Source organism: Gossypium arboreum, chromosome 11 (genome assembly GCF_025698485.1).
Source record: "Gossypium arboreum isolate Shixiya-1 chromosome 11, ASM2569848v2, whole genome shotgun sequence".
In the NCBI taxonomy this organism is placed as follows: Eukaryota; Viridiplantae; Streptophyta; class Magnoliopsida; order Malvales; family Malvaceae; genus Gossypium; species Gossypium arboreum.
In genome coordinates this window covers 26,653,638-26,678,899 of record NC_069080.1, presented here as the reverse complement: position 1 = coordinate 26,678,899, position 25,262 = coordinate 26,653,638, and the positions used below count along the sequence as shown (strand labels likewise).

At 30.2% G+C, this 25,262-nt stretch overlaps 1 protein-coding gene and 2 pseudogenes across 1 annotated transcript; 1 reads left to right on the top strand and 2 right to left on the bottom strand.

Moving 5' to 3' along the window:
* The first annotated feature begins 371 nt into the window (after positions 1-371).
* On the top strand, positions 372-3,800 carry LOC108474012 (uncharacterized). Its single transcript, XM_017775870.2, has 5 exons — positions 372-848; positions 1,201-1,282; positions 1,411-2,187; positions 2,354-2,614; positions 3,187-3,800. Exons 1-5 carry the CDS (start codon positions 443-445, stop codon positions 3,344-3,346), a joined length of 1,686 nt encoding a protein of 561 aa, XP_017631359.1. The 5' UTR covers positions 372-442; the 3' UTR covers positions 3,347-3,800.
* On the bottom strand, positions 3,599-5,323 carry LOC108474013 (AAA-ATPase At1g43910-like; annotated as a pseudogene).
* Positions 5,324-16,978: 11,655 nt separating this feature from the next.
* LOC108471959 (AAA-ATPase At1g43910-like) lies at positions 16,979-18,464 on the bottom strand (annotated as a pseudogene).
* Positions 18,465-25,262: the final 6,798 nt, after the last annotated feature.

The window sequence follows — 25,262 nt, the reverse complement described above, 5'->3', positions numbered from 1 at the left end:
ACAATGTCATATTTTTTGTCACTTGATTACTAAGTGAGTGGGTTTTTTAAAAAATTTTAAAATGTCAAACCGAAAAATTTAACAAAATAATTTTAACCTTAATAACTAGAATTGAATTTTAAATTTTAAAGGTTAAAAAAATAAAATTTTAAAAATAAAAATATGTGGTTTAAATTCTAAATATATAAAATGATAGAAACTTCAAGCATATTGTAAATTTGTAATCTTTAACTTTATAATTTAGCCAAAATGTCCCAATGGATCGGCTTTTCTAGCAAAGTAAATGGGCGTTAATCCGAAATACCCATTGGGCCGCTTTTGAACCTTAAGGGTATTTCAGGAAATAAACAGAAAAAAGAAAAACTGTCTGGTTTTAATTTAAGCGCGTAACAAACACTGACTTAACTGAAACAATTGAGGAACCCAGAAGGAAGGGGAAAAAATGTCAAACCTTGAAAACCCTAGAAACTGGCGGTTCACATGGGAAGCGCAATCTCATTCTCCAAATCTCCGTTTGTTCCTCTTCGATTCTCAAGCAAATCCTTCGGTTCAATGCAGAAACCTCGAAGTTCAACTCAATCTTTCTCAATCTCATCTTCTCGTTTCGTGGCTAAAAGAGGGGGAGAAGGAAGAGGTGTCGCTTAGGGTTCCGATTCCAAGAGTTCTGATAGATTCTGAAGCTCCGGTGAGTTTTAGAGCTTTGGATGATCACATTGAGGTTAAGCTTGTTTTGCTTCTTCCTGTTGATCATCCAATCGTTTCCAGCTTTGATTTGATGTTGGATTCGTCTGAAAATGGCTATAATGACCCCTCATTGGATGCTGCAAAGCCGCTGGTGATGGATACTGGTTAGTTCAATTTTAACTTTCATTTATTTGTTATTTTTCAGTATTTAACGTTTTACTCCCGAAGTGAAAATGCAAAAGCTAGTATTTTCTTTTCTTTTCTTTCTTTCTTTCTTTTTTTTTTTGGGGGGTGGGGGGGGGGGAAGTGGAGAAGAAGGCGTTTTTAATAGAAAAATGCAAAATTTGATGCGGATTTTAGTTCTATGATTTATATGCAAAAGCTATATTTGGGCATGACCTTTTTTTTTTTATCATTTCTCATGGCAACTGAATGGAGGCTTAAATTAGCTTATTCTACGCTTGGCTCATTCTTCTTCTTCTTCTTCTTTTGCATGCGTGTGTGTGTGTGTGTTAGATTTGAAGAGTCTGTCATCAATGGAAGGAGTACACTTCTATTGCAGAAAATGCTCCACTAGGCTGACTAAAAGTCCTCTTAGGTAGGTCATATGTTTTCATTTCGTTGTCCTCATTAATGTCAGTTTCAAATATATATGCTGTTTGATATCCCTTTGCTTGTTGTCCTTTCATTCCTATTTATTTTGGGAATTTTGATTTATTTATGTAGAAATTTTGTGGAAATGCCATCAATTGACTGGCGAGAGGTTGCTGATAATTGGTTTGGAGGTTGCTGTTGTTCATTCGGGGGTATAAGTGAGAAGCTGGTGACTAGATTTGCAAATTCCTATAGATGTGCTAAGGGTGTGTGTCTTTTAAACTTTACGACCATTCTTCTTTTCAAGGATGACCTCGTGGCATTTAAACTTTATAATGGAACTCATGAATACCAGCCTCGACCAGATTTTTCTAGTGACTCTGGTTTGAGTGAAGATATGTTAAGTTCTCAAGAGAGAACAAATGACTTATGCGAGAAGTTGAGCTCTACTCATCTCAAGGATAATAGTGTTAGTACAAGTGCGCTAGTTACTAAGGAGAAAGCCAGTGGTAATGAATTTTTTTCTGCATTACCTCTATCAGATTTCTCTGAAACTGAGACATCAGCGCGAGGGTGTTGTGTTCATACAGCAGATCATATACAAAATCATTTTGACGAAGGTAGCCAACACAGTGTTCCCGAAACTTGTCCAGTGGACCAAAACACTTCACAGCTTTTGGCTAATCAGAAACTGTTTCTTAATGGTTTTCTTGGAAATGTTTTTATGGCTAAATCTTACAATCTCTCGATGGATATTGATTGGATGGAATTTGTATGCCCTAACTGTTTATCGCTTCTTGGAGCTTATCCTTTTTATAATGGTGCTGCACCCATTGATGGTGGAGTTCGACTCTTTAAATGCTACGTTTCCACTTCTTCATCTGCTGGTGGATCAGGGGACTTATTCAGGTGAGCAGAAACCCATTTGGTAATTGAGCACAATTACCATAAATTATTTTGTTTGGATTTTTTCTTACATATGAATCATTTTAGTGATTAGATAGCTTTAGAAGTGTTACTTTATTCTGATTGATGTAGATCGTACTGCATCCTTAAGTTTTCTCATTGTGAACAGAAAATATAGCTTGGAAAGAATGTTCACTAATCAGCTAGTGGAGAATGCAAAAGATGAATTATCATTTCGAACTTTGATTAGAGATTTTAAAACCAAGTCTCCATTGTTGCAAATTGTTCTGCTAAATCCAAACTCTTGGTGCTGTTCTGGTTATTGTTTGGACACAACTAGTGCAGCTGAATCTATTCTGAAGTTAGATTTACTCCCTATTATCAAGGTGATCTTTTCTGATTGTGGTGAAACTCCTGCATCTCAGCCGAGGTTAGTCTCAATTGATCTCAATTGACTGTTAGCTAAAACAATAAGCTCGTTGATTTTCTGACTTGCTTAATAGATTAGTTGTTTCATGTTTGGAAACTTTTGATGCTCTTGGTCTTATGCCCTGCAGTCATTGACAAAAATTTGGTTCTCATTCTTCACTGAACAAGTTCAGTGGCACATACATATGTAAACTAGGAAATTGAAACAAGAAAGAAACGCAAAGCCAAAGCACATTGATACTCTTGAATGATTGTGATAAAAGAATAATATGCCTGACTTGGCACTTATAAAACTCACATGCTTGAAGGATAGAACAGAAATTGCTGTTAGAATTGGATTGTCTGCTTTTGCAAGATTCAGTAAAAAAAATATTTGGACACCTGGAAGAGTTCATTGGTTTCATTGCTGTAATCTCTCTTATTCAATATCTAATTCATTTCCATGGTTGAGATAGCTAAGTTATCAATTTCCTTGAGTATTAATTTTTGCATTCATGTTATTTCCCATTCGTATTTAACTCATCAATATCAATTTTTGTTTAATGCACTATAATTGTTTTCCCAATTCTGCAGGGTACATGAAGATTGGATAACCAGGAATGTAGCAGATGTAGTTTGCATGTTTGCACGGCAATTAGATGAGTTGATTCAATCTCTATCATCGGCAAAAGATATACTGCCCCCTTCATATAACTTTCTCCAGGGTTTACCTCTTTCATCATTGCAGCGGTAGAGATGATTGGTTGTGTAATATCTTTGATCAGCAAGATCCTAAACTTGACACCTGATTTAAAAGAAATTCAACCATGAAGCTGTGATGATATACAGTCAAGTTACTGTAAATGCCACAACAAAATTTAACCTTATCAGGGGACTTTTAGTTAACTAGCTAAAAATTGCGGTTGGTTTGAATTTGACCACTATTCGTATGCAAATGATTGAGTCTTCTTCATGCTGTTTATCCCTTTCAAGAACTGACAAGTAATTAAGTATAAACAAACAAAAGCTTTTATTACTTCGTAACTTAGCTAAACTAAGTCAAATATATGCATCTTGTTTCAGACTCGACAAACTCTGAATTTTGTCTTTCAATTTGCTTTTCTTCTGATTCTTGCTCTTCGTTATTACTCTTTTCCTTCTCTTCAACTGCTGCTTCCTCTATATCCTTCTTCTTCGTGTTAAGAAATTCGATGAGACTTTCGAGTGCAACTTTTGGTTCATTACTGATCATTAGTTGTTGTGCCACTTCAGCTGGAGTAACCTCCACACTTTTAATCATATCATCAATGCGGCCAAACAGTTTGTCATCTTTGATTTCAAGATATGAAGCTGCAAGTTTTCTGAATCCTGCTGGACTACAATATCCCATGTAAATATGCACGTCCATTCGCCCTGGCCGTAGCAGCGCCGGATCTAACTTTTCTTTATGATTTGTGGTGAAGATTATGATTCTTTCATTCCCACAGCTCGACCACAATCCATCAATGAAGTTGAGTAAACCTGACAGTGTTACCTGCAAAATTATGTTAGATTAGAGACTTGAAAAACTTGTTTCAACTTCAACCAAACCAAGATAAGTAGAGAAACAAATGAATTACCCCAGGATCGGTACCATAGGGATGTTTGAGTTCATCATTTTCTTCTTCTTCACAATTTTCTTTGACCTTGGTTCGATCATGTGTGACTTTCGTGCTACAATCTATGTCTTCAATGAGCAGAATGGAGCGGTTTGTTGTGGATGTGAGTACGCGTCTGAGATCAGAATCGTTTCTTACGCTTTGAAACTGAAGATCATATACATTATATCTCATGTAATTTGCAATTGCAGCAACCAGTGATGATTTTCCTGTCCCTGGTGGACCATACAAAAGGTACCCTCGTTTCCAGGCCCTGCCAACATTCTCGAAAAACTCCTTGCGTTCCACGAATGAGTCAAGATCCTTCATTATGAACTCCTTAAGGTCGGGCTCCATTGCCAGGGTATCAAATGTTGCTGGGTGCTTGAAAACTGCGGGCTCCCACATGGAACAGTCTTGATCGTATGTGTAAATGTTGAGGCTCTCACTCTTGCTCAGAATCGCTTGTGCAGTTTTGTTGATGAAAGGGAAATATCTTTGCTCAACCCTTTCTCTATCACTTTTCTTACAGGTCAAGCTAAAGAATCTCTTATTAGGGACGTAGTACTTTTTTGTTTCAATTGAAGATAAAGCCCATTTCAAGCGTATGCCTTAGAAATCATCCGTGATCGTGCAACCAACAGGGATGCTTCGTTTTAGTGGTTTCCTGGCGTCACTTGACTCATCGAAACCTACAACAATACTTTCGCTGGAGGGTCCAATTATGGTTGGCAAGTAGAGCTCAGCAGCTCGAAACATTTGGTTATCGCCTGCGTGCCATCGGTCTTCAATTACGAAGGTGAACTCTGATGAAAAGTAAGCACCTGTCAAGTCATAAATTTTGGAGGTGATGTAGTTTCTCATCCTTTCTGGGACCATTTCATTTAAGATGGTACGGATCAGCATAGCCATGGCTGAAATAGAGGCATAAGCGGAGAAAAGAGTGGAGAAAGAAGGTAACTCATTCCACACCGTAGCCATTTTCTATCCCCCTGTCTGGAAACAGAGAAAAACAGGGAAAGCAAAAAAAAAAAAATTGAACAGAAGGCTGAGGAACACTCGGTACATAGGATAGGAGGCAGGCATTGACTTATATACATCTCAAGAGACGACGTGTTGATGAGTCATGACTCTTTGAGGAAAGCTCCTGGAAATAGACATCATCTGTGTAGACTGTTTGACTGAAACAGGCTCGTGGGCCCTCTGCCTTATGTAAATGCATTTAATGGTCAGTTTATTTCAAGTGTTTTTCGAACTAAAAAACAAAATGGGTAAAAATACTATAGAGCCTCTGGATTAGGAATCATATAGCATTTTTCTCATTTAATAAAAAACATGTAAATTAGTCTTTTTTATTAATAATTACATCTATTTCTATTGTTAAAAATTAACGTAGTTGATGAAATAATTTGATAGTTACACATGTGATACATGCACGAATGAGGTGAAATTTATTAATTTCCAATCATCAAAACTGCCAAATTTTAAGCTTAGGAAATCAGTAGACTTAGACTACTTTTTGGATGTGATCCTGATATTTTTGGGTTGAGATGTCTCATGGCATTTGAAAATCTATCTCTTAGCTTCGAAATGCATTTTGAATGGGAGCTCAAGTTATGACCATTTTAGTGAAGAATATGCGAACAGAATTTCTGAACAGGATTAAGACAGGAATTACGAATTTCGAGCTTTTATTTAGAGTTTAAATCATATTGTGTTCAGGTTTTAGACTTAATTTTTATTATATATGAGCCTAATATTATATTTTTCAAATATTATTATTTTTTATTATTTTATTCTAATTTTTTATAATTATTAAGTATTTTAAGTTATTTAGAGTTTTCTAAATTTTTGTCGATAATTTATTATTATTTTATTTCTTTTTGAGTTAATAAATTCTCTCTAGCTTTTTTTTTCAATAATTTCTTTTGAGTTTCTTTTAGAAGACTTTTACCAATCTTTTTAGATTGTGGGGATCATCTTCAAATTTTTTCTTACCAATGTTTCTATCTTGAAGTGGAAATTAGAGCCATTTGAAAGGGGCTTATGGATTCTTTATGTTTCCAAGGCTTCTTAAGACTTTTACACGTCACATTCTATTTTTCTATTTATCTTCTTTATTTGCTTCCTTAATCTTTGATTTATTATTTTATTTTAGTTATTGATTTTAATTGTTTTATCTGACTTGGATTCAATTTCGTTTTAGGTTGCGTCAAAATCCAAGTTTCTTTCCGAACTTTTAGGGCCCTAAGTCAAATCCGTGACTTTGACAAATTTTACGATCCGTTTTCGCAGTCATCCTTCTCATCCTTTATCAACATGACGTGTCACATATATGTCATGTTGATGTACAAGAATCGATTCTTAACAATAGAATTGAATGAAATATTTAACTGAAGCATTAATTTGCTATTTGTTCTAACTTAAAGGCACTAATTTGCTAATTTTTTAAATAAAGGGGATAAAATGTAATTCGACTCTTAGTCAGAGGCCAATCCAAGGGGCCTGCCCTCCTAAAATGGAAAATTATTATTTAGGTCATTTAGAAATTTTTAAAAATTTAAACTAGTAAAGGTAAAATTGTACTTTCTTCTCTTTAAAATTATAAAATTTGATTTAATTTTTAAAAATTTTAAAGATATAGAATATTAAAATTAAAATTTTATTTTGACCATTCTAAAAAATTTTAGCTTACCCCGATCTTAGTACAAAAATCTTCATAGTACTTTTACCAAATAAATAGCTTTTCAAATTAATCTTTCAAGAAAAAAAACACTGAAAGATCTAAATTTTAGTTTATCAAATTATAAATTTATCTCTCATTTTTATATTAATTATAAATTCTAAATGCTCTAATTAAATTTTATAAACAAATTATACTAATTACTTAAAAATATTTAAAATTTATATAATATATATCATAAAATTAACAATAAATTATAGTAAATTATTTTATTATATTTATATTATAAGTTTATATATTTCATATCATAATACTAATTACTTAATAAATTATTTTTAATATTTTTATTATTTAAAATTTATATTTTATATATATCATAATATGAATATATTTAAATATATAGAATTTTATAATATTAAAATCATACCTTTTACAATATCATTGATTAGTTTAAATATTTTATTTTATTAAAATGTTGATATTATTTTTAAAATTGTAAACATTGTTAAAATTATTTGTTAAATTTAAGTTCATTGTAATTTATTTTTATTATATGGAAACTAAGTGAGTATTAATGTTACACCAAGAATTTAATAAAAGAATTTAATTTTTTAACAATTAAATTTAAATTTTTAAATTTGAAAAATAGAGAAATTAGATTCTTAAAATAAAATTTAAAGTATATTTTAATTTTCGAATCTGTAGTCTATAATTTAGCTAATCAAATAATTAACATAACAAATTAATGGATGATTGAAGTCAAACATCTTCCGCTTTTCCAATAAGGAAAGGTCAATGTCTAAATATTGTAGCCGAAAGGCAAGGGTGCTTCTTCTCCACCTTGTAGAGCAGTAGGGTACAATTCTATTATTAGTCCTATATTATGGGTAAATTCCAGATTAGTCTCTATCCTCTTATTTTCATTTGTGATCCCTTTTTATTTTTTTTTCGCATATTTGTGTAATGTCACCTCAGCTTATTATTTTTATATGAAATAATCAAAATTACTCAAGTTAAATAATGGATTTAATGATTAACATTAAAATTAAAATTAAAATTTTAAAAATATAAAACTAACATTAATCAAATTGAAAAATGGACTAAATTGACAATTTATACATGATATGAAACTAATAATATAATTTAAATTAATAAATTTAATTACTACCATTTATTTCGAGATTAAAATTTTAAATTTAGAAAGTATAAAATTAAAATATATAAATTAAATTTATAGCTTATGCATGCTACAATAGCTAATAACAAAATTTGACCGTATAATAGAATGGTGGGACGCCCACTCTTTCAGCTTGCAGCGCAAGCAGCTTTGGTCAGACGCTATATTCACGCGGTCTATATATGGTATCCGAGGCCTTTTTATGAAAATAACCTTTTAATTTTAATTATGTACTAAAATGACTTATTTTTTTAATTAAATACTAAAATGACTTAAAATCTACAGTAAAAATTAGTGGAACTAAATTAAATGGCACCACCAACTTGCCACGTCAGCAGGGAGTATAAAAAATTAATTTTTTGGTGGAACTATGTAGAATAGAGCCACCTGTATAAATACCAGAGAAATATTAAAATTTTTTAAAACATAGGAGGATTTAAAAAAAATTACCCATTTTTCTGGTGGAGTCAAATTAAATGGCGCCACCAGTCTGCCCATGTCAGTAACTTTTTTTTTTGTCTTTATTTATTTATTTATTTATTATTATTATTACTTTTAAAATTTTTAAATATATATTTAAAATATTTAATATATTTTTTTAATTTTTAAATATATATTTTGAAATTACTTTTTAAATTTTAAATATTACTTTTTAGTATTTAAATATTTTAAATTTGTTATTAGTTTTACAATTGTTTAAATATTATTTAATTTGTTTTATAATATTTTAAATTATAATTTTAAATTATTTTTAAAGATATTCGCTTTTTAATAAAAGTAACCCAAAAATTTAATTAATTATCAAAATGACCCATTTTTTAATTTGGCTCCACCGACTTAATGACCCATTTTTTAATTTGGCTCCACCAACTTTTCTGTAGATTTCAAATTACTTTCGTTTTAATTAAGAAATCAATTATTTTGATAATGAATTAAATTTTTGTGTTATTTTATAAAAAGTCAAGATATTCAAACTATTTTTAAATTCTATTTAAAAGTTAAAAATAATATTTTAATTAAAAAGTTAAAAATAACTCAAATTTCACTTTTTAATTAAAATATTATTTTTAACTTTAAATAGAATTTAAAAATGGTTTAAATATCTTGGCTTTTTATAAAAATAACACAAAAATTTAATTCATTATCAAAATAATTGATTTTTAATTAAACACGAAGTGACATGAAATCTACAAGAAAATTGGTGAGCCAAATTAAAAAATGGGTCATTTTGATAATTAATTAAATTTTTGGGTTTTTTATTAAAAAGCCGAATATCTTTAAAATAATTTAAAATCATAATTTAAAATATTATAAAACAAATTAAATAATATTTAAATAATTATAAAACTAATAACAAATTTGAAAGTTTAAAATATTTAAATATTAAAAATAATATTTAAAATTTAAAAAGTAATTTCAAAATATATATTTAAAAATTAAAATATATGTTAATAAAATATTTTAAATATATATTTCATAATTTTAAAATTAATAATAATAAAATAAATAAATAAATAAAGACAAAAACAAAAAAAGTTAAAAAGTAAAAAAAAAAAGTTACTGACATGGGCAGACTGGTGGCGCCATTTAATTTGGCTCCACGAGAAAAATGGGTAATTTTTTTAAGTCCTCCTATGTTTTAAAAAATTTCAATATTTTCCTGGTATTTATACAGGTAGCGACATTCTACATGGCTCCAAAAAATTAATTTTTTATGCTCGCTGACGTGGCAAGTTGGTGGCGCCATTTAATTTGGCTCCACCAATTTTTACTGTAGATTTCAGGTCATTTTGGTGTTTAATTAAAAAAGTAGGTCATTTTGGTACATAATTAAAATTAAAAGGTTATTTTCATAAAAAGGCCGGTATCCCACGTTAGAGATGTCTGTACTTTTATTTTATTATTATTTTTGAATAATTTTATTATAGTTTTTAATCATTTTTTTATATAATGATTAAAATTACTCATAAATCCTCCCTGACTCATAAATAAGTGGATAATACATTTCTGCACATTCTAACTCATATTCTCCTATATTGGCAACAATGTCCATACCAATCAAGTTAAGAATCAATCGATCTTTACTCTTAAATTTTAAACTTTAATTTTGAGATATCTAATTTTTAAATAATTTTTATTTAAGGTTTGTTGTCCAATGAACAAGTCGGTCCAATTATGTCAAAATGTTGCTCCTATATTTTTTTGAATTTTAAAATTTCAATATTTGTTAAATTTATTAAATTATATTATTTCGATATCTAATGGGTAACCATATTATATCAAATGTGTAATGCCATATCAACATGTTATTTTCACATATTACTCATTAAAAATCCAGTTAATGGATTAGCAACTGTCATTTGTGTTAGATTGAAATTTCAGAATTCACAGAGTATAGGGTCTTAGGGTGATTTAATTGGTGAATATGGACTAAATTTACAACTGTAAGTATAATATGGGACTAGTAATCGAATTTAACCAAATGAATTTAACTGCTATTGTTTTGGTCAACACTAAAATTTCAAAATTCAAAAAGTACATGAACTAAAATTGACCAATTCAAAAAATACAGGATTAAAATTGATCAAATTAAAGTATAATGACTAAATCCATAATTTTCACAAATTACATATATAAATAGTAGAATTTAACTTTTTGCTTTTGTGGTGAGGCTGCTGCTGATTTATATCTGGAAGAAATTATTATTATTATTACTATTTAAATAAAATAATGTATAGAATAATATGGGGGAAGAGAGGGAGCAAATTGCACCTTCCTGTGAAACACGAAATATGGAGGAAGCTGACATGAAATATCTTTGAAGTTTAATTGGTCGGAATCATTTATTTATTTATTTATTTTTGGTTAGATGAAGTTAAAAATCACAACTATTTTTTTTAAAAAAAATTAATATTGAAATCCAACTTATAAGATAATTTCATGATTTCAAAATTCTAGGAATCACTTTTGTTATTATTGAGTATTTTTTCGTCGTATCTTATTAAAAGAGATAATCAAATATTTATACACACGGTTACTGTTCATGAAATTGACATTCTTAATAGGTTTTATGCATGTTGGACACATGTACTGTTCCAGTCTGCTTGCTAGACTTCGTAGCCCCTCACATATAAACTACTTGCGTATATGCGAATTGGAATTACGAATTCCTCTTGCGAGCCCTCCTTGGTATATGCGAACTGGGCTCGCAAACTCCCTTTACGAGCCCCCACTATAAGGCCTGCATGCATCCTTCTGGTAAGGCTCATCTGAGTTGCGGGTAGACAACCTAGATTTTATCTAAGTTTGGGATAGATGATCATAATTACAAAACAGTTATATATAATTTTTTTTAAATTTTTTTTGTATTTTATTAATTTATATATATAATTAATTGAGGAAGTCAATTAAGAAATACAAAGACTGATGTCTCAAACCAAAATTAAAATAAAAGGATTAAATTAAGAAAAAGTAGAATACACAGTGTATTAAAATATAAAAATTGACTGTGGTTGTCAATTTTAATTTGTAAAGTCGTTTTATAAAATTAATACTGAAAGGTGAAAATATTTTATTGGTTGACGATGTGGTCTTGACTTGATAACAGTGAGCCTTTCGGTTACATTGGCACATGGCAGACATGTAAAGGTTTAATTATGCCTCACTCCTTGTACTTTTCAATTTTACCCATCTACTTTTATTTTTACACATTTGATGTGTAAAATTACACTTCATTTAATAATATTGTTAATGGGAAGTGTTTTATTAATCAAATATTTAGTTAAAAATTAAAGTCTAATAATATATATTTAAATTTATAGAATAAATTATATTAAGATCATCCTAAAAGGCATAGTTTTTAGGCATTAATAAATTAGTGTCACGCCATTAAATTTTAAAGATAACAAAGTATTATTATGCACTCATCTATATCTAATATCTTCTCTAACTTAATTTAACTTTAATTAAATTACTTAAAATAATTAATTTTAAATTATAAACAAACATCTTTTTTTCTTTTACAAATTTTAATCATTTTTTTCGTAAGTTAATATATATTTTTTATTTTTGTGCAACCAATTTTTTAAAAAATAGTAATTTTTGTGCAATTTTTTCATGTTAGTGACACATAATTTTGGTAATTATTTTGTCCTAAATCTCGAGGTTCAGGGTTTGGGTTCATGATTTAAGTTTTAGGGTTTGAAGTTACAAGTTTGGTAGTCAATGTTCAAGGGTTTGTAGTCTTAAGTTTTTTGGGTTTAGGGTTCGGGTTCTTAGATTTAAGGTTCAAGGTTTTAGGTTTGGGATTCTAGGTAAAAAAAAAGTACAAAATTGTGTATAATGATATGAAAAAAATTGTTGAGATGTTATTAAATAATTAGAAAGGGGCCATGAATAATATGATGGGAAAGGTTCACAAAATAAATTTTCTATAGATGAGTGTATAATAATAATTTCATGTCTTTAAAGTTTGATGATATGGTAAAATTTTATTGGTGCCTAAAAACCTTAATTTTTAAGATCATCCTAATGTAAGTTATTCCCTTAAACTTAATAAAATTCGGTTATGATGTTATTGATGAACTTTAATTTTTAAATCAGACAAGAAAATAACTAAATTATTTAAAGGAATAACGAAACATTTAGTCCTTCAACTTGACAATTTTTTTCAACTTGGTCTCTTAAAATTTTTTTGTCCAATATACTTTTGAAACATGGAAACTTTTTCTAATTTGTCATAGAACTTGAATTTTTTTGATATCATCACTTGAAACTTTTTTAAAAATTATATAAAAACTAAAGAAAAATATACTGAAAACTATTTTTAAGGTGATGACATAAAACAATTTTAGAATGCCACATCATCATATCTTAACAGTATCCAAAATTATGGATTAAATTGGGAAAAAATTGCCAATGTCATAGACTAATGTGAATAAAAAAAGTTTAACGACCTAGATAAAAAAATTGCTAAGTTTAAGGATTAATTTTTATTTTTTAAAATTAAAAAGTAAAAAAAGACTAAATTTTGAAAATAAAATCGAAAATGCATTAAATAAGAGGATCCTTGGCACACTGATCAAAGATTTAACAATACCAGCTGTCAAGCAGTTGTCATACTATTGTTTGTAGCTGAGGCGGTGCCTCGGTTATGCTTACTAAATAAAAGCCTGAAAGATGAATGAAACGTCAATGAAACTGCCCTAAAACAAAGCAAAAGCAAAAATAAACTTGAAAACCTAAATCCTCTCTTCAATCATAGTCCCATTTCCTCTTCTTTGCATTCTATAAGTGTTGGTAGAGTAAACTGATTTTACCTTTTCTTTGCTGCAAAGATATTCAATTGAAGCTTTTTACTAGTAATCTACTTCTACTGAGTTTCTTCAGAGATCGTTTAAGTATAGGCGTATTTGTGTTATATCCTCGGACTCAGTAAAAAATGTCCTTTTCAACCAATTCTATCTTCTTCTCTGGTCGTTGGCGATGATGTACTCAATCTCCGGCGATACCTCTTCTACCCAATAGTATGGGTTATCTAGATTATAGCCTCGACTACCAAGGGCATGTGCTGCTTCGTTTGTCTTTCGGGGTGTATGCTAAAAAATTATGGTAAAACAGCTTGCTCTTTTCCTCTGGATTTCTTTAATAATGTTTCCAATCACCGATATATCCTCTGTATCTAATTTCAACTTTTTAATAACAGTTAGATCATCACCTTCAACCACTAGATCTTGGAAGCCCATTTCTTCCTCAAAGATGACTGCCTGTAGATACGCCTTTGCTTCTGCAGTAGTCGGATCCCCTGTCTTTCCTAAAGGGTAAGAGCATGCTCCCATAACAAAGCCTTCATAATTTCCTAAGATAACCCCCGCAATTGCTATCGAGTTTTGTTGTGAATATGCAGCATCAAAATTGGCTTTGATTTGTCCTTCCATGGGGGGTCTCCAAAACATCTCTCTCGGAATGATTCTAGTTTCTATTAATGATTGAACTTGCTCTAATTCCTTAAAATAAGCTAAAATAAAACTGGAAACCTCTTGTACCCTTTCCTTCTTACCTTCGTGATAAATTATATTTCTATTGTACCATAATGCCCAAATAGTTATTGCCATGACTATGCATGTTTTAGTGTTATTCATTTGGAAGAAACTTGCTAACCATTGTTTCCATACTTGTCTTGTGTTTGATGGCGAGGTGTCCATCCCAACTTCTTGTAGAATCTGTTTTGTGAATCCACAATCTCGAAAAATGTATTCTACTATTTCTTCTCCAAATGAACAAACTAGACATTCATCATCGTTCCTGAGTTTTCGAGATTTGAGAATACTGAGTGTTGGAATAAAATTACTCACCACCCTCCACAGATGTATTCTTATTTTACTTGGGATCGGGAGATTCCAGATCTTTGAATAAAATTCTTTAGTGATAGTTTGGTCTGTAATATAATTCTGCAGGTGTAGATTCTTAGATATTAGCCATTTGTAACCACTTTGTACTATGTATTCGCCTAATTTGTCCCCTCTTCAGACTAGAACATCTGGCTGTATCCTATTCACCAAGGGAACTGACAATATTGCTTCTGCTTGCTCTACTTCGAGTAAGTTCCATGTGAATGAATTTGTATTAATAAGATCTGCTACTTTTGAATAGCTGATATTAATATTTTGAACTTTTACTCTTCCATCATCAGGTGTGGGTAGCCAAGTATCATTCCAAATATTTGTTGATTCGCCATTCCCTATCCTCCATCCTGTTCCTTCCTCAAGCAAACTTCGTGCATTCCAAATGCTGTTCCAGGTAAAGGATAGGGTAAGCTTCTAACCTTGCATTTAAAAAATTATCACGTGGATAATATTTTGATTTCATAATTCGCGCAAACAAACAATCAGGTTGGGTGATTAGTCTCCATATCTGTTTAGCCAACAGAGCCGTATTAAACATTGTTAAATCCTTAAACCCTATACCCCCTAATTCTTTTGGACTACACATTGCTACCCAACTACACTAGTGGATGCCTTTATTTGTTTTTAAATTGCGCCACCAGAACGTACTCATCAGATTTTCTAATTCTTTGCAAAATAAAACTGGTAACTTAAAACACTGCATGGCATAAATCAGAAGTGCTTGTAAAATGGATTTGATAAAAATTTCTTTACCTCCAAAAGACAAGTTGCGAATGCTCCAATTTTTTGATTTTTGGATGAATATTTCTTTTAATTCTAAAAACGCACCTTTCTTTCTCCGCCCAATCATTGTAGGTAACCCCAAATATTTTTTTGGATTGATTGAAATCCAAACACCCCAAATTCCCTCTATCTGCCCTTTTAAATCGTCTTGAACATTCTTGTTGAAATAGATCAAAGACTTCTCGAAATTCACTAGTTGTCTGGATAAACTTTCATATTCATTGACTATTGCCTTCATTGTCATTGCGTTATTCATTGTTGCCTTCCCAAATAAGATGCTATCATCGACGAAGAATAAATGAGTGATAGCAAGCTCTCCTCTTCCCACTTTGACCCCTTCAAAAAATCTCTCTTTTAGCCTTGTTCAGAGCTTAGAGAATCCATTTGCACATATAATAAGTAAATACGGGCTCAATGGATCTCCTTGTCTGAGTCCCTATGTTGGTTTAAATTCTGCCCATTGATTCCTATTAATTACTACTGAGTAAGACACTGTTCGTACGCATTTTATTATGAGCTCAATCCACCTATTGCAAAAACCTAGCATCTTCATCATATTTTCAACAAAATTCTATTCCACTCTATCATATGCTTTGCTCATATCCAGTTTTAAAGCAAAATACTCTGTGCCACCTCTTTTCTTTTTTTTGAAAGAGTAGTAATTCATAAGCAATCATTATGTTGCCAATAATTTGTCTACTTGGGACAAAGGCACTTTGTGTTTCCTCTATACATAAGTGTAGTACCCTTTGAAATCTATTAACAACCATTTTTGAGATCAACTTGTATATGACATTGCAAAGGCTTATGGGCCTAAATTGTCCCAAATTCGTAGGGGTTTGTACCTTTGGGATAAGCACGATATTGGTTTTATTAACTTCTTCGAAATCCATCCCATTATTTAGAACTTGAAGGCAATAATGAGTAACGTCTTTTCCTATTATATGCCATAATTTTTGGTAGAAAAATGCTGGGTATCTGTCTATTCCAGATGCTTTGAGAGTTGCCATGCCTTTTAAAGCTTCCACTACCTCATCTTCCTTGAAATCTCTTATAAGTTTTTCATTTAGAGATTTTGATATACACGGCTGGATTTCACTTTTGAGCCCTTCACAATTTTGTAATGGATTGGTAGAAAAAAGATTCTGAAAGAAATTAGTTGCTTGGAAAAAGACTAAATTTTAAAAATTCATAATTAGACCATTCCTAAAACCATGAAAGAGGTTTAGATGAGTAACAATTAGGGAATGAATGATTTTGGGGAGACATTGTGATTAGTGGGCTTAGGTTTGGAAGGTTAACCCAACCTGACTTTTCCTTTTCTTGATGCTGAGAATTTTATGGTAATAAAAAAAGAAGCTAGCCCCAGATTGGGCCCACGTATATATGATAACTTCCTTTTTAGTTAAAGCATTGGGTTGCTGCAAAAATTGATATAGGAGAGGAAAATAGCTGTTAGATTCAAGGGGGAAATGTTTGGACACCTGGAAGAATTTTGCGTTGATGTTATTTCCCCTTCATATTTAAAATGTTAATATCAATGCACCAGGATCCTAAATTGATTTAGGAAAGAAATTCAACCATGAAGATTGTCATGAAACACACTCTTTTGATGATATGGAGTCAAACTCTTTTGTAAATGCCACAAGTTTACCCGCTTTTAAGCCAGATAAGTAAATTAAGTCAAAAATATTTCAGTGTCTCAGACCCAGCAAGCATTGAATTTTGTATTCTCTTCAACTGCAGCTTCCTCTATACCCTTCTTGCTGTTAAGAAATTCGATGAGACCTTGGAGTGCAACTTTGGGTTCATCACTGATCATCAGTTGTTGTGCCACTTCAGCTGGAGTCACTTCAATACTTTTAATCATATCATCAATGCATCCAAACAGTTTTTCATCTTTGATCCCAAGATATGAAGCTACAAGTTTTCGAATCTGTTTGGACTACAATATCCCATGTAAATATGCACATCCATTCGCCCGTAGTAGCAAATACGGATCCAACTCTTCTTTATGATTTGTGGTAATGATTATGATTCTTTCATTCCCACAGCTCGACCACAATCCATCAATGAAGTTGAGTAAGCCTGATAGTGTTACCTACAAAATTATGTTAACTTAGTGACTTCAGAAACTTGTTTTAACGTCAATCAAACCAAGATAAGGAGAGAAACAAATGAATTACCCGATAGTTGATAGAGAAGGGACGTTTATTCTCATCTTCATCTTCTTCTGCTTCACATTTTTCAATGACCTTGGTTCGATCATGTGATGCTGTTGTGATGCAATCTATGTCTTCGATGAGAAGAATGGAGCGGTTTGTGGTGGATGTGAGTATGCGTCTGAGATCGTAATCGTTTCTAACGCCTTGAAACTGAAGATCATATACATTGTATCTCATGTAATTCGCAACTACAACAATCAATGATGATTTTCCTGTCCCAGGTGGACCATACAAAAGGTACCCTCGTTTCCAAGCCCTGCCAACGTTCTCGAAGAACTCCTTGTGTTCCATGAATGAATTAAAATCCTTCATTATGAATTCCTTAAGCTGGGGCTCCATTGCCAAGGTCTCAAATGTTGACGGATGCTTGAAAGCGGTCGGCTCCCACATAGAACATTCTTGATCATAAGTGTAAATGCTGAGGCTGTCACTCTTGTTCAGAATTTCTTGTGCAGTTCTGTTAATATAAGGAAAGTACCTTTGCTCAACTCTTTCTCTATCCCTTTTGTTGCAGGTCAAGCTGAAGAATCTCTTAGTAGGGACGTAGTACTTTTTGGGTTCAATAGAAGATAAAGTCCATTCCAAGCGCATGCCATCAAAATCATCCTTGATCCTGCAATCAACAGGGATGCTACGTTTTGGTGGTGTGGTGGGATCACTGGACTCATCGAAACCTACGAGAAGGCTATCGCTGGAGGGTCCAATTATGGTGGGCAAGTAGATCTCCGCAGCTCGAAACAATTGGTTATCGCCAGCGTGCCATCGGTCTTCGATTATGAAGGTAAAGTCGGATGAGAAGTAAGCAGAAGTGAAGTCATAAATCATAGAGAAGATGTAGTTTGTCATCCTTTCAGGGAGCATTTCATTTAAGATGGTTCGGATTAACATAGCCATGGCTGAAATAGAAGCATAAGTGGAGAGAATAGTAGACAAAGAAGGTAACTCTTTCAACATTGTACCCAATTAGGCTTGCGGCTATTTTAGCCCAACACAAAATTATTTTTCCTCAGCACTAAGAATCTGTTTATATAAGGACATTTATCTTAAATGTTCTAGTGATAGAAAAAGGCATCGTTTGTTCGTTGATTACTACTGTTTTGATCATTGTGTTGTTGTATCCTGGAAGAAATTCAACCAAGGTTTCTCCAAGTACCGTAGGAGCGGTTGAATCTGCCTTAAGGAGACTGTGTTAAACAGGCCTCAACGTTTAGTAAATCTCTATTCTTATTTTCAATTTTAACTATTGTTACGGTTTTTATTGATTTACGTTTTTGACAACTTAAATATAAATTATTCTATTTATATTTTATATTATATATAAATCTGTGTTTATTTATATTTAAATATTTTGTTCATTAACGTGTTTTGTCCAACAGAATCAATTTAAGACAACAAAATATCAATTCAAAGAAACAACAATGCTTTTGGCGCTTAAGCAAAGAAAAGAGAGAGTAAAAGAAAACGAGCTAAAAAATTTCAATTGAACAAATCTACAATCTGATGTCAATTACTTTTTCATTTTTCAAAAAGTGCTTTATTATTATTATTATTATTATTATTATTATTATTATTATTATTTGTGATTTAGGAATCTTTTTATCATTGTATGAAAGTGAAGATTTTTCTTTGTCTTTTTTTTTTTTCATTCTCTTTAATTAAAGATTTTTTGAGTTTTCCACATCATTATACAAGGAAAGAATCAGGTGAAGAAAGAAGAAGACTGAAAGCTTGAAGATGATAAAATGGTAGAAACTTTGTACAAGGAAGCAATCGATATATATATATATATATATGTTTTTGGTGTTTGGTTGATTAGAAAATGTAAGAAAATTTGGTAAAAATTATGTGATGAGAAAAAAATATAAGAAAACCTGATAAAATCAACACTATTAAATTGACAATTGAGGTAAAATAAATAGAGATATGGCTAGAAGGCAATGGTGTGTGGATGATGTTTGAGGCTATGCTACTACATGGATTTATTTGGTTGATTATTATATGAACTTTAATTGTATATTGTTTACATTGTTTGAGCTAAACTAGGTGTATTGTAAATTTACAGTGTTTCTTCTTTCTTATGAAATAATATTAACTTTTTCTAGGCAAAAAGAGAAACAATACAAAAGGTATGGCAATAAACACAGTGCTCTTTAGTCATTGTAATTAATAAGATATTGTTGTTGTCAAAATCATCATTTACTTTATTCTTTTAATGTAATTTTAAATTAATATCTCTTCTTTCTTTTGCTTAGAATAAAAATTACAAAATGTCAACTTTCAATTTTATTAATTTTTTCTTTAAACTTTTCTAGTACATTTAAAATGTTAATTTACCAACAAATATTTAGAAAAATTAAGTAGTGAAAGTATTTGGATCAAGTTCAAATCTTTGAGTCAACATTGTTGAAAAACTCTAACTAAATACCACCATTAACCAAATACGATCATACTCAAACCATAAAACAGACAAGGACACTTGTAATTATACAAAAGAAATATTATTTTTAATTTATGAAGTTAATTTTTATTTTATACTTTAAATTTTTATATAAATTAATATTTACAATTAAAAATATTTGATTCAATTATTTACATTATTTTATAATATAACATGTACAAGTGTAATTATAAATATCCAATTCTTTTACATTATATTACCATTTAAGATTTTTCAAGCTATATTAAAAATTAATTTTTTATTGTTCTTAATTTAACAAATTATTAAGATTTTTTATGAGTGAAATCAGTTGATAATATAATGCTTATTCTAGCAAAAGACCAATTTTCACTTATTATGGCTTTTATATTTATTTAAACAAGTTTGGATCATTGTTTTGATTCAATTACATATTTAATTTTTATTAAATTAATTAAATTTGTACATATTATATTATAAATGTATTTTTTTATTGTGAACCTTAATTCTCTTTATATGCAATACTGATTTATATTACAACTATCATATATAGAGTAGTACTCTATGTTATTTAGAACACATAAATCAATAGAATAAAATGATTTCATCCCAGGGATGATCAGATGGATTTCTGGGATTGGAAGAAATATTGGCAGATATAGTGTTGAATAAGTTGAGTTACGAGCGATTTATGATAGTCTCCAATTAGCTTGATTTGTTAAATGGAATAATATAATTGTTAAATCGGATTATGCTTTAGCTGTTGAAGCCTTTAATGGTAGGCTCCAAGAACAAATAAATAGGGGATTGATTCTGAGAATTCAAGAATTTTGTAAAAGAGATTAGAGGGTTAAAATTCAACAGGTTTCCAGAGAGGTAAATACTGCTACTCATACTCTAGCTAGGTTGATGAAAGATTTTCTTTTTAGTTCCCATATTTTGAAGGAATTACCTTCAGAAATTGCCGATCAAATTAGAAATTATGGTCAAAATTTGGCTTTATGACTTTACTGCTCCTTTGTAATTGATCTATAATTTTTTTCTTTTACCAAAAAAATAAAATAAATGACCCATCCATAATTATTGAGCTTTTAGATTTTAAAAGTAAAATTAATAGAAAATACATACACTAAAAATATATTTGAACAAATAACAAAGCATACAGTGCCATTTTGAAAATAAAATTATTGGTGACTCATCTTTTTAATTCAAAATTCTAAGTAATTTTATTTTGTTTTTATTTCATTCAAAGAAAATGAAAATGAAAATACAATATTTATTTTATGAAATGTTAAATACTAAATATTTAAAAATCAAATAAATCATTTGTAAGTGCCTGAGTTATAAATCTAATAAATTGAAAATATCTAGGATGATAGAAGGATTATTAAAATTTACATAAATAAATAAATTAAAGAAAATATAAACATTTAAATAATAAAATGTCGAACCATGGTCATATTCCTCATTATGGATAAAGGATAGATGTTACTACATTAAAGTGATTGCCGTGAAAATTGTGATGTATGTTATTTTTTTCGTAATGAGTTTGCTATGAGTTAAAAATTTGATTGAATTTTAGCTCATCTGACATTGATATTGTTGTTATTGCAGATAGAGGTGAGTAAAATTTGATTTGTCTTGAATTCTTTTTCAAATTTTAAGTTGAGTTTTCGAATTTAAATAATTTAAATAATTCGAATAAATCGAATATCAAACTATACAATTTTAAATTTTAAATTTATATTATGTAGTCTAATTAATAATTATTTTATACTCCCCCTCCAAGCCCTTTTACTTTCCCCCACCTGCCCCACCATTTTCCCCCAAATCAAAATCTCATTCCTATTTCCTACCCCTGAGTCAAAATCCCTAAATCAAACCCTCCATCCTTCAATTCTTCTTCATCAGTTTCTAAGGTTAGGCAAATCCCTCACCCGTCTCCGGTCTCCCTGTCCATCACTTTAGCTGTGGGTACTAGGTGTTGTTTATACTGTTGCTGTAACAAAGGTTGTTGATGTTGCTGCTGCTACAAAACAAATTGCCCTAGGATCTTCGAAACTGGTGTTCCTTTTGGCTGCTCTGTTCTCTTCAGTCTCCACTCTTCACCTCGACCATTTTGCATCTCTCCTCGACCCCAAACCCAACAATCTAGATTTGGCTATGAAACACTTTCGCTTTTATTTTAGATTTGTGGGATTGCTACATGTTCGGTTTATTACCTTTTTCACTCACGAACTAACAAATCGCAAATTTGCTCAGTAGAAAAAGAGCAGTAATTGACTTCTTTGGTCATTGCATTAATTTCTTTTTGTGTTTTTTTTTTCGTTTTTATTATATTTTATTATGAGAATCAAGACTTGAAGTTTAATAATTTTTTAATTTACTAGTTCGATCAATTATTTTTGCCAGTCAATTTATATAAATTCGAGGATTGCCGTTGAATCGAGAAAATCTCGATCTTGTGGATATTTTCTTCAAATTTTAGAATGAAAGGTAACCCCATAATTTTTTTGCTATTGCAGTTCGCTGATAAGCATCAATGTCCCTACTTTTTGCTTATTATTTAAGTTGGAATAACAACTTTTTATTTGTATCCTGCTTTTAATAAATTTTGAAATTGTGCTTAAAATAATTAATTGAAGACTTTAAGACGTTTCATCCCTAATTGATTTCGAAACAAACTAAAGTTATTTTTTAAATTTAACTCAAACAAATATATTTGATTTGAATTTCATCTCACTTGATTCGATTTGAGAAAATTTCAAATAGAGTTGGGATGATAAAATAGAATTCATTAACTTGATTAACTCGAATTTTTTTCATTCGGTTTGATTCGATCGAACGCTCATCCTTAAGTATAGGAGGACATGAACTTGAATGTGCTAAAGCACATTATCCTCAAGAGTTGAGAAGGGGTTATGAGTAGTCCTTGATATTGTATCAAAAAGATTAAAAAAATATATATATGATAAACAACCTATAATGAGATTAATGTTAAAAAAGAAGAAGATAAGTTTAATTTGTTAATGTACCATCTTACCTAAACATCTTTATTTTTTTATAATTTTAAAAATATTAAAATATAACAAAATATTATAATATTTAAATTTATATAAATTAAAATAATAAAATAAAAATATTACTGTACAACCTAAATTTTGCCCAGGCCCATAAAATATAAAAACCAAAAGCTCAAATATCAAATAAAAGTAGCAACCCAATTACCAAACAAAAAGACCCAAATCAAGAAAACCCTAGCCCAAAATACAAAGCCCAAAACCTAAACTTTTTCAGAAAAAACAAAAAAACCCTAGCTTCTGACAACCACTTGCCATTGCTACCGCCCTAATCCCTGCCACCGCCTTTGCTCCACCGCTCAACTACCACCTGCAGCAGAAAAGATGTTAGACAGTAGCAAAATATAATATTGTATTAAATTGGCTATAAAGCCATAGGACTTCATGTAAATTTTTTTCACGGATTTTGAATACAAAAAAACACAAGATTGAATCCAAAAAAAGAAAAAAAGAAAATCGAATCCAAACAAAAAAAATAGAGAAAGCAAGTGCCAAAAATACAAAGCAAAATCGAATCGATTACTAAGGTGTTTTTTTTGTTCTTTCGTTTCTTTTTATTTTATTTTTCGTCGAATCCTTCTTTTCCTTCATACATATATATATATACAAAATATAATGATACAAAGGGAAGGAGAAAATTTTACTTTTTTAAATCGTCGAAAAAAAACTTTTGACCTTTCGGCCGCTATACACGACGGCGCCGTCGTCGGCGACCGGCACGGCGGTCGATGGCTGGACCCCTGGCCAACCAAGAAGCTAAAAGAGAGGGGAGGAGAGAGCATTTTTCAGTTTTTTTTTTTTGGAAGAAGGTAAAAAATGAAAGTTTTTTTGTTAAAAAAATTGACTTTTGTAGGCCTCCAAAACGACATCGTTTTAGGACTGGCCTTAAACGCCTAAAACGGCGTCGTTTTGCCCTTAGGATCAGTGTGTTGACCCGACCTGCCAGGGAGGATCCGCATATTTTTTTGGGCTAATTACACTTTTAGCCCTTTCGCTTTTTAATGTTTTTGCAATTAAGTTCTTCTTATTTTTAATTTTTGCCCTATACTTTATTTCGATTTACAAATTAGTCCACCTTGAAGCTGCGCGTTTTGGAGGGTAAGGATTATTTCCCATTTTGGTCCCTCATTGTTATTCGCAAGTTCCTTTTCCTTTTTATTTATTTCTGATTTGCCCCAAATTTCTGTTTTAAAGTTCAAATTAGTTTTTTTTGTTATTTTGGTCATTTTATTATTAAATTAATTAATTTAACATTATTATTACTATTAGTATTATATTTCTTTTATTTATTTATTTACTTATTATTATTTTTTAAATACACTTATTTTATTTTATTCATTTTATTATTTATTTATATCCTTTTATATAATTTCAAACTTTAGGTATTCTATTAGTTACTATCATTATTATTAATATTATTATCATTATTATTATTATTTTTAAACTGTTTTATATAATATTTATTTATTTATTTGTTTACTATTAGGTTTTATTACTATTATTATTTATTTATTTAGTTTTTACTTGTTAATTTTCTTTTATAATTAGCTTTTTTTTAAAAAAATTAGTCCTTATTATTGTCATTCATATTAACGCATTTATTATTATTTTGTTATGCATATTAGTACCGTGATTTATTTTTACATTTTATTACAAATTTGTGTTACATTAATCTTTACCCGATGCATAATTTTTTTTTTAAAATAAGCAACGTTTCGTATTTTGAGATTCAAAAAGTCGTTCCCTAACTTACAGGGTTTCGATTTTCTCGATAAATCCAAATAAACGAACATTTTTTTAATTTTTTTCATAATCTCAGGAATTAAGAGAAGGTCGTGTTCTAACTCACGGAATATGATTTTTTTCTAGAACCGAGATAGTCGAATGTATTTTAAAATAAATTTTTATCATTTATTCGCGTATCGAGAATTTAAAATATTGTGTCCTAACTTACAGGACGTAGTTCTTTTTCTCGATTAACGTAAAATATGTCATTTTCTCAAAAAATTTTCAATTAAATAATATTTTAACAAATGATCATATTTTTAAAATCTTTTCAAATTCTCAATTCTCGATACTAAGACATTAATTAATCAACTAGGTACCAATTTTGGGCGTTACAAGGGTGCTAATCCTTCCTCGTGCGTAACCAGCTCCCGAACCATTTTTCTGAATTTCGTAGACCAAAATCATCATTTTAATAAATCGAACTTCTTATTAAAAGGATCAAATTACGAGGTGATCCGATCACACCTCATAAAAAAT

Bases quoted from the DNA above. Each gene is read 5' to 3' on its own strand.
- LOC108474012 (XM_017775870.2), top strand. From the start codon at position 443: ATGTCAAACCTTGAAAACCCTAGAAACTGGCGGTTCACATGGGAAGCG. The intron at 1,283-1,410 runs GTAGGTCATATG...TTATTTATGTAG, and splicing joins CTGACTAAAAGTCCTCTTAG to AAATTTTGTGGAAATGCCAT. The intron at 2,615-3,186 runs GTTAGTCTCAAT...CCAATTCTGCAG, and splicing joins ACTCCTGCATCTCAGCCGAG to GGTACATGAAGATTGGATAA.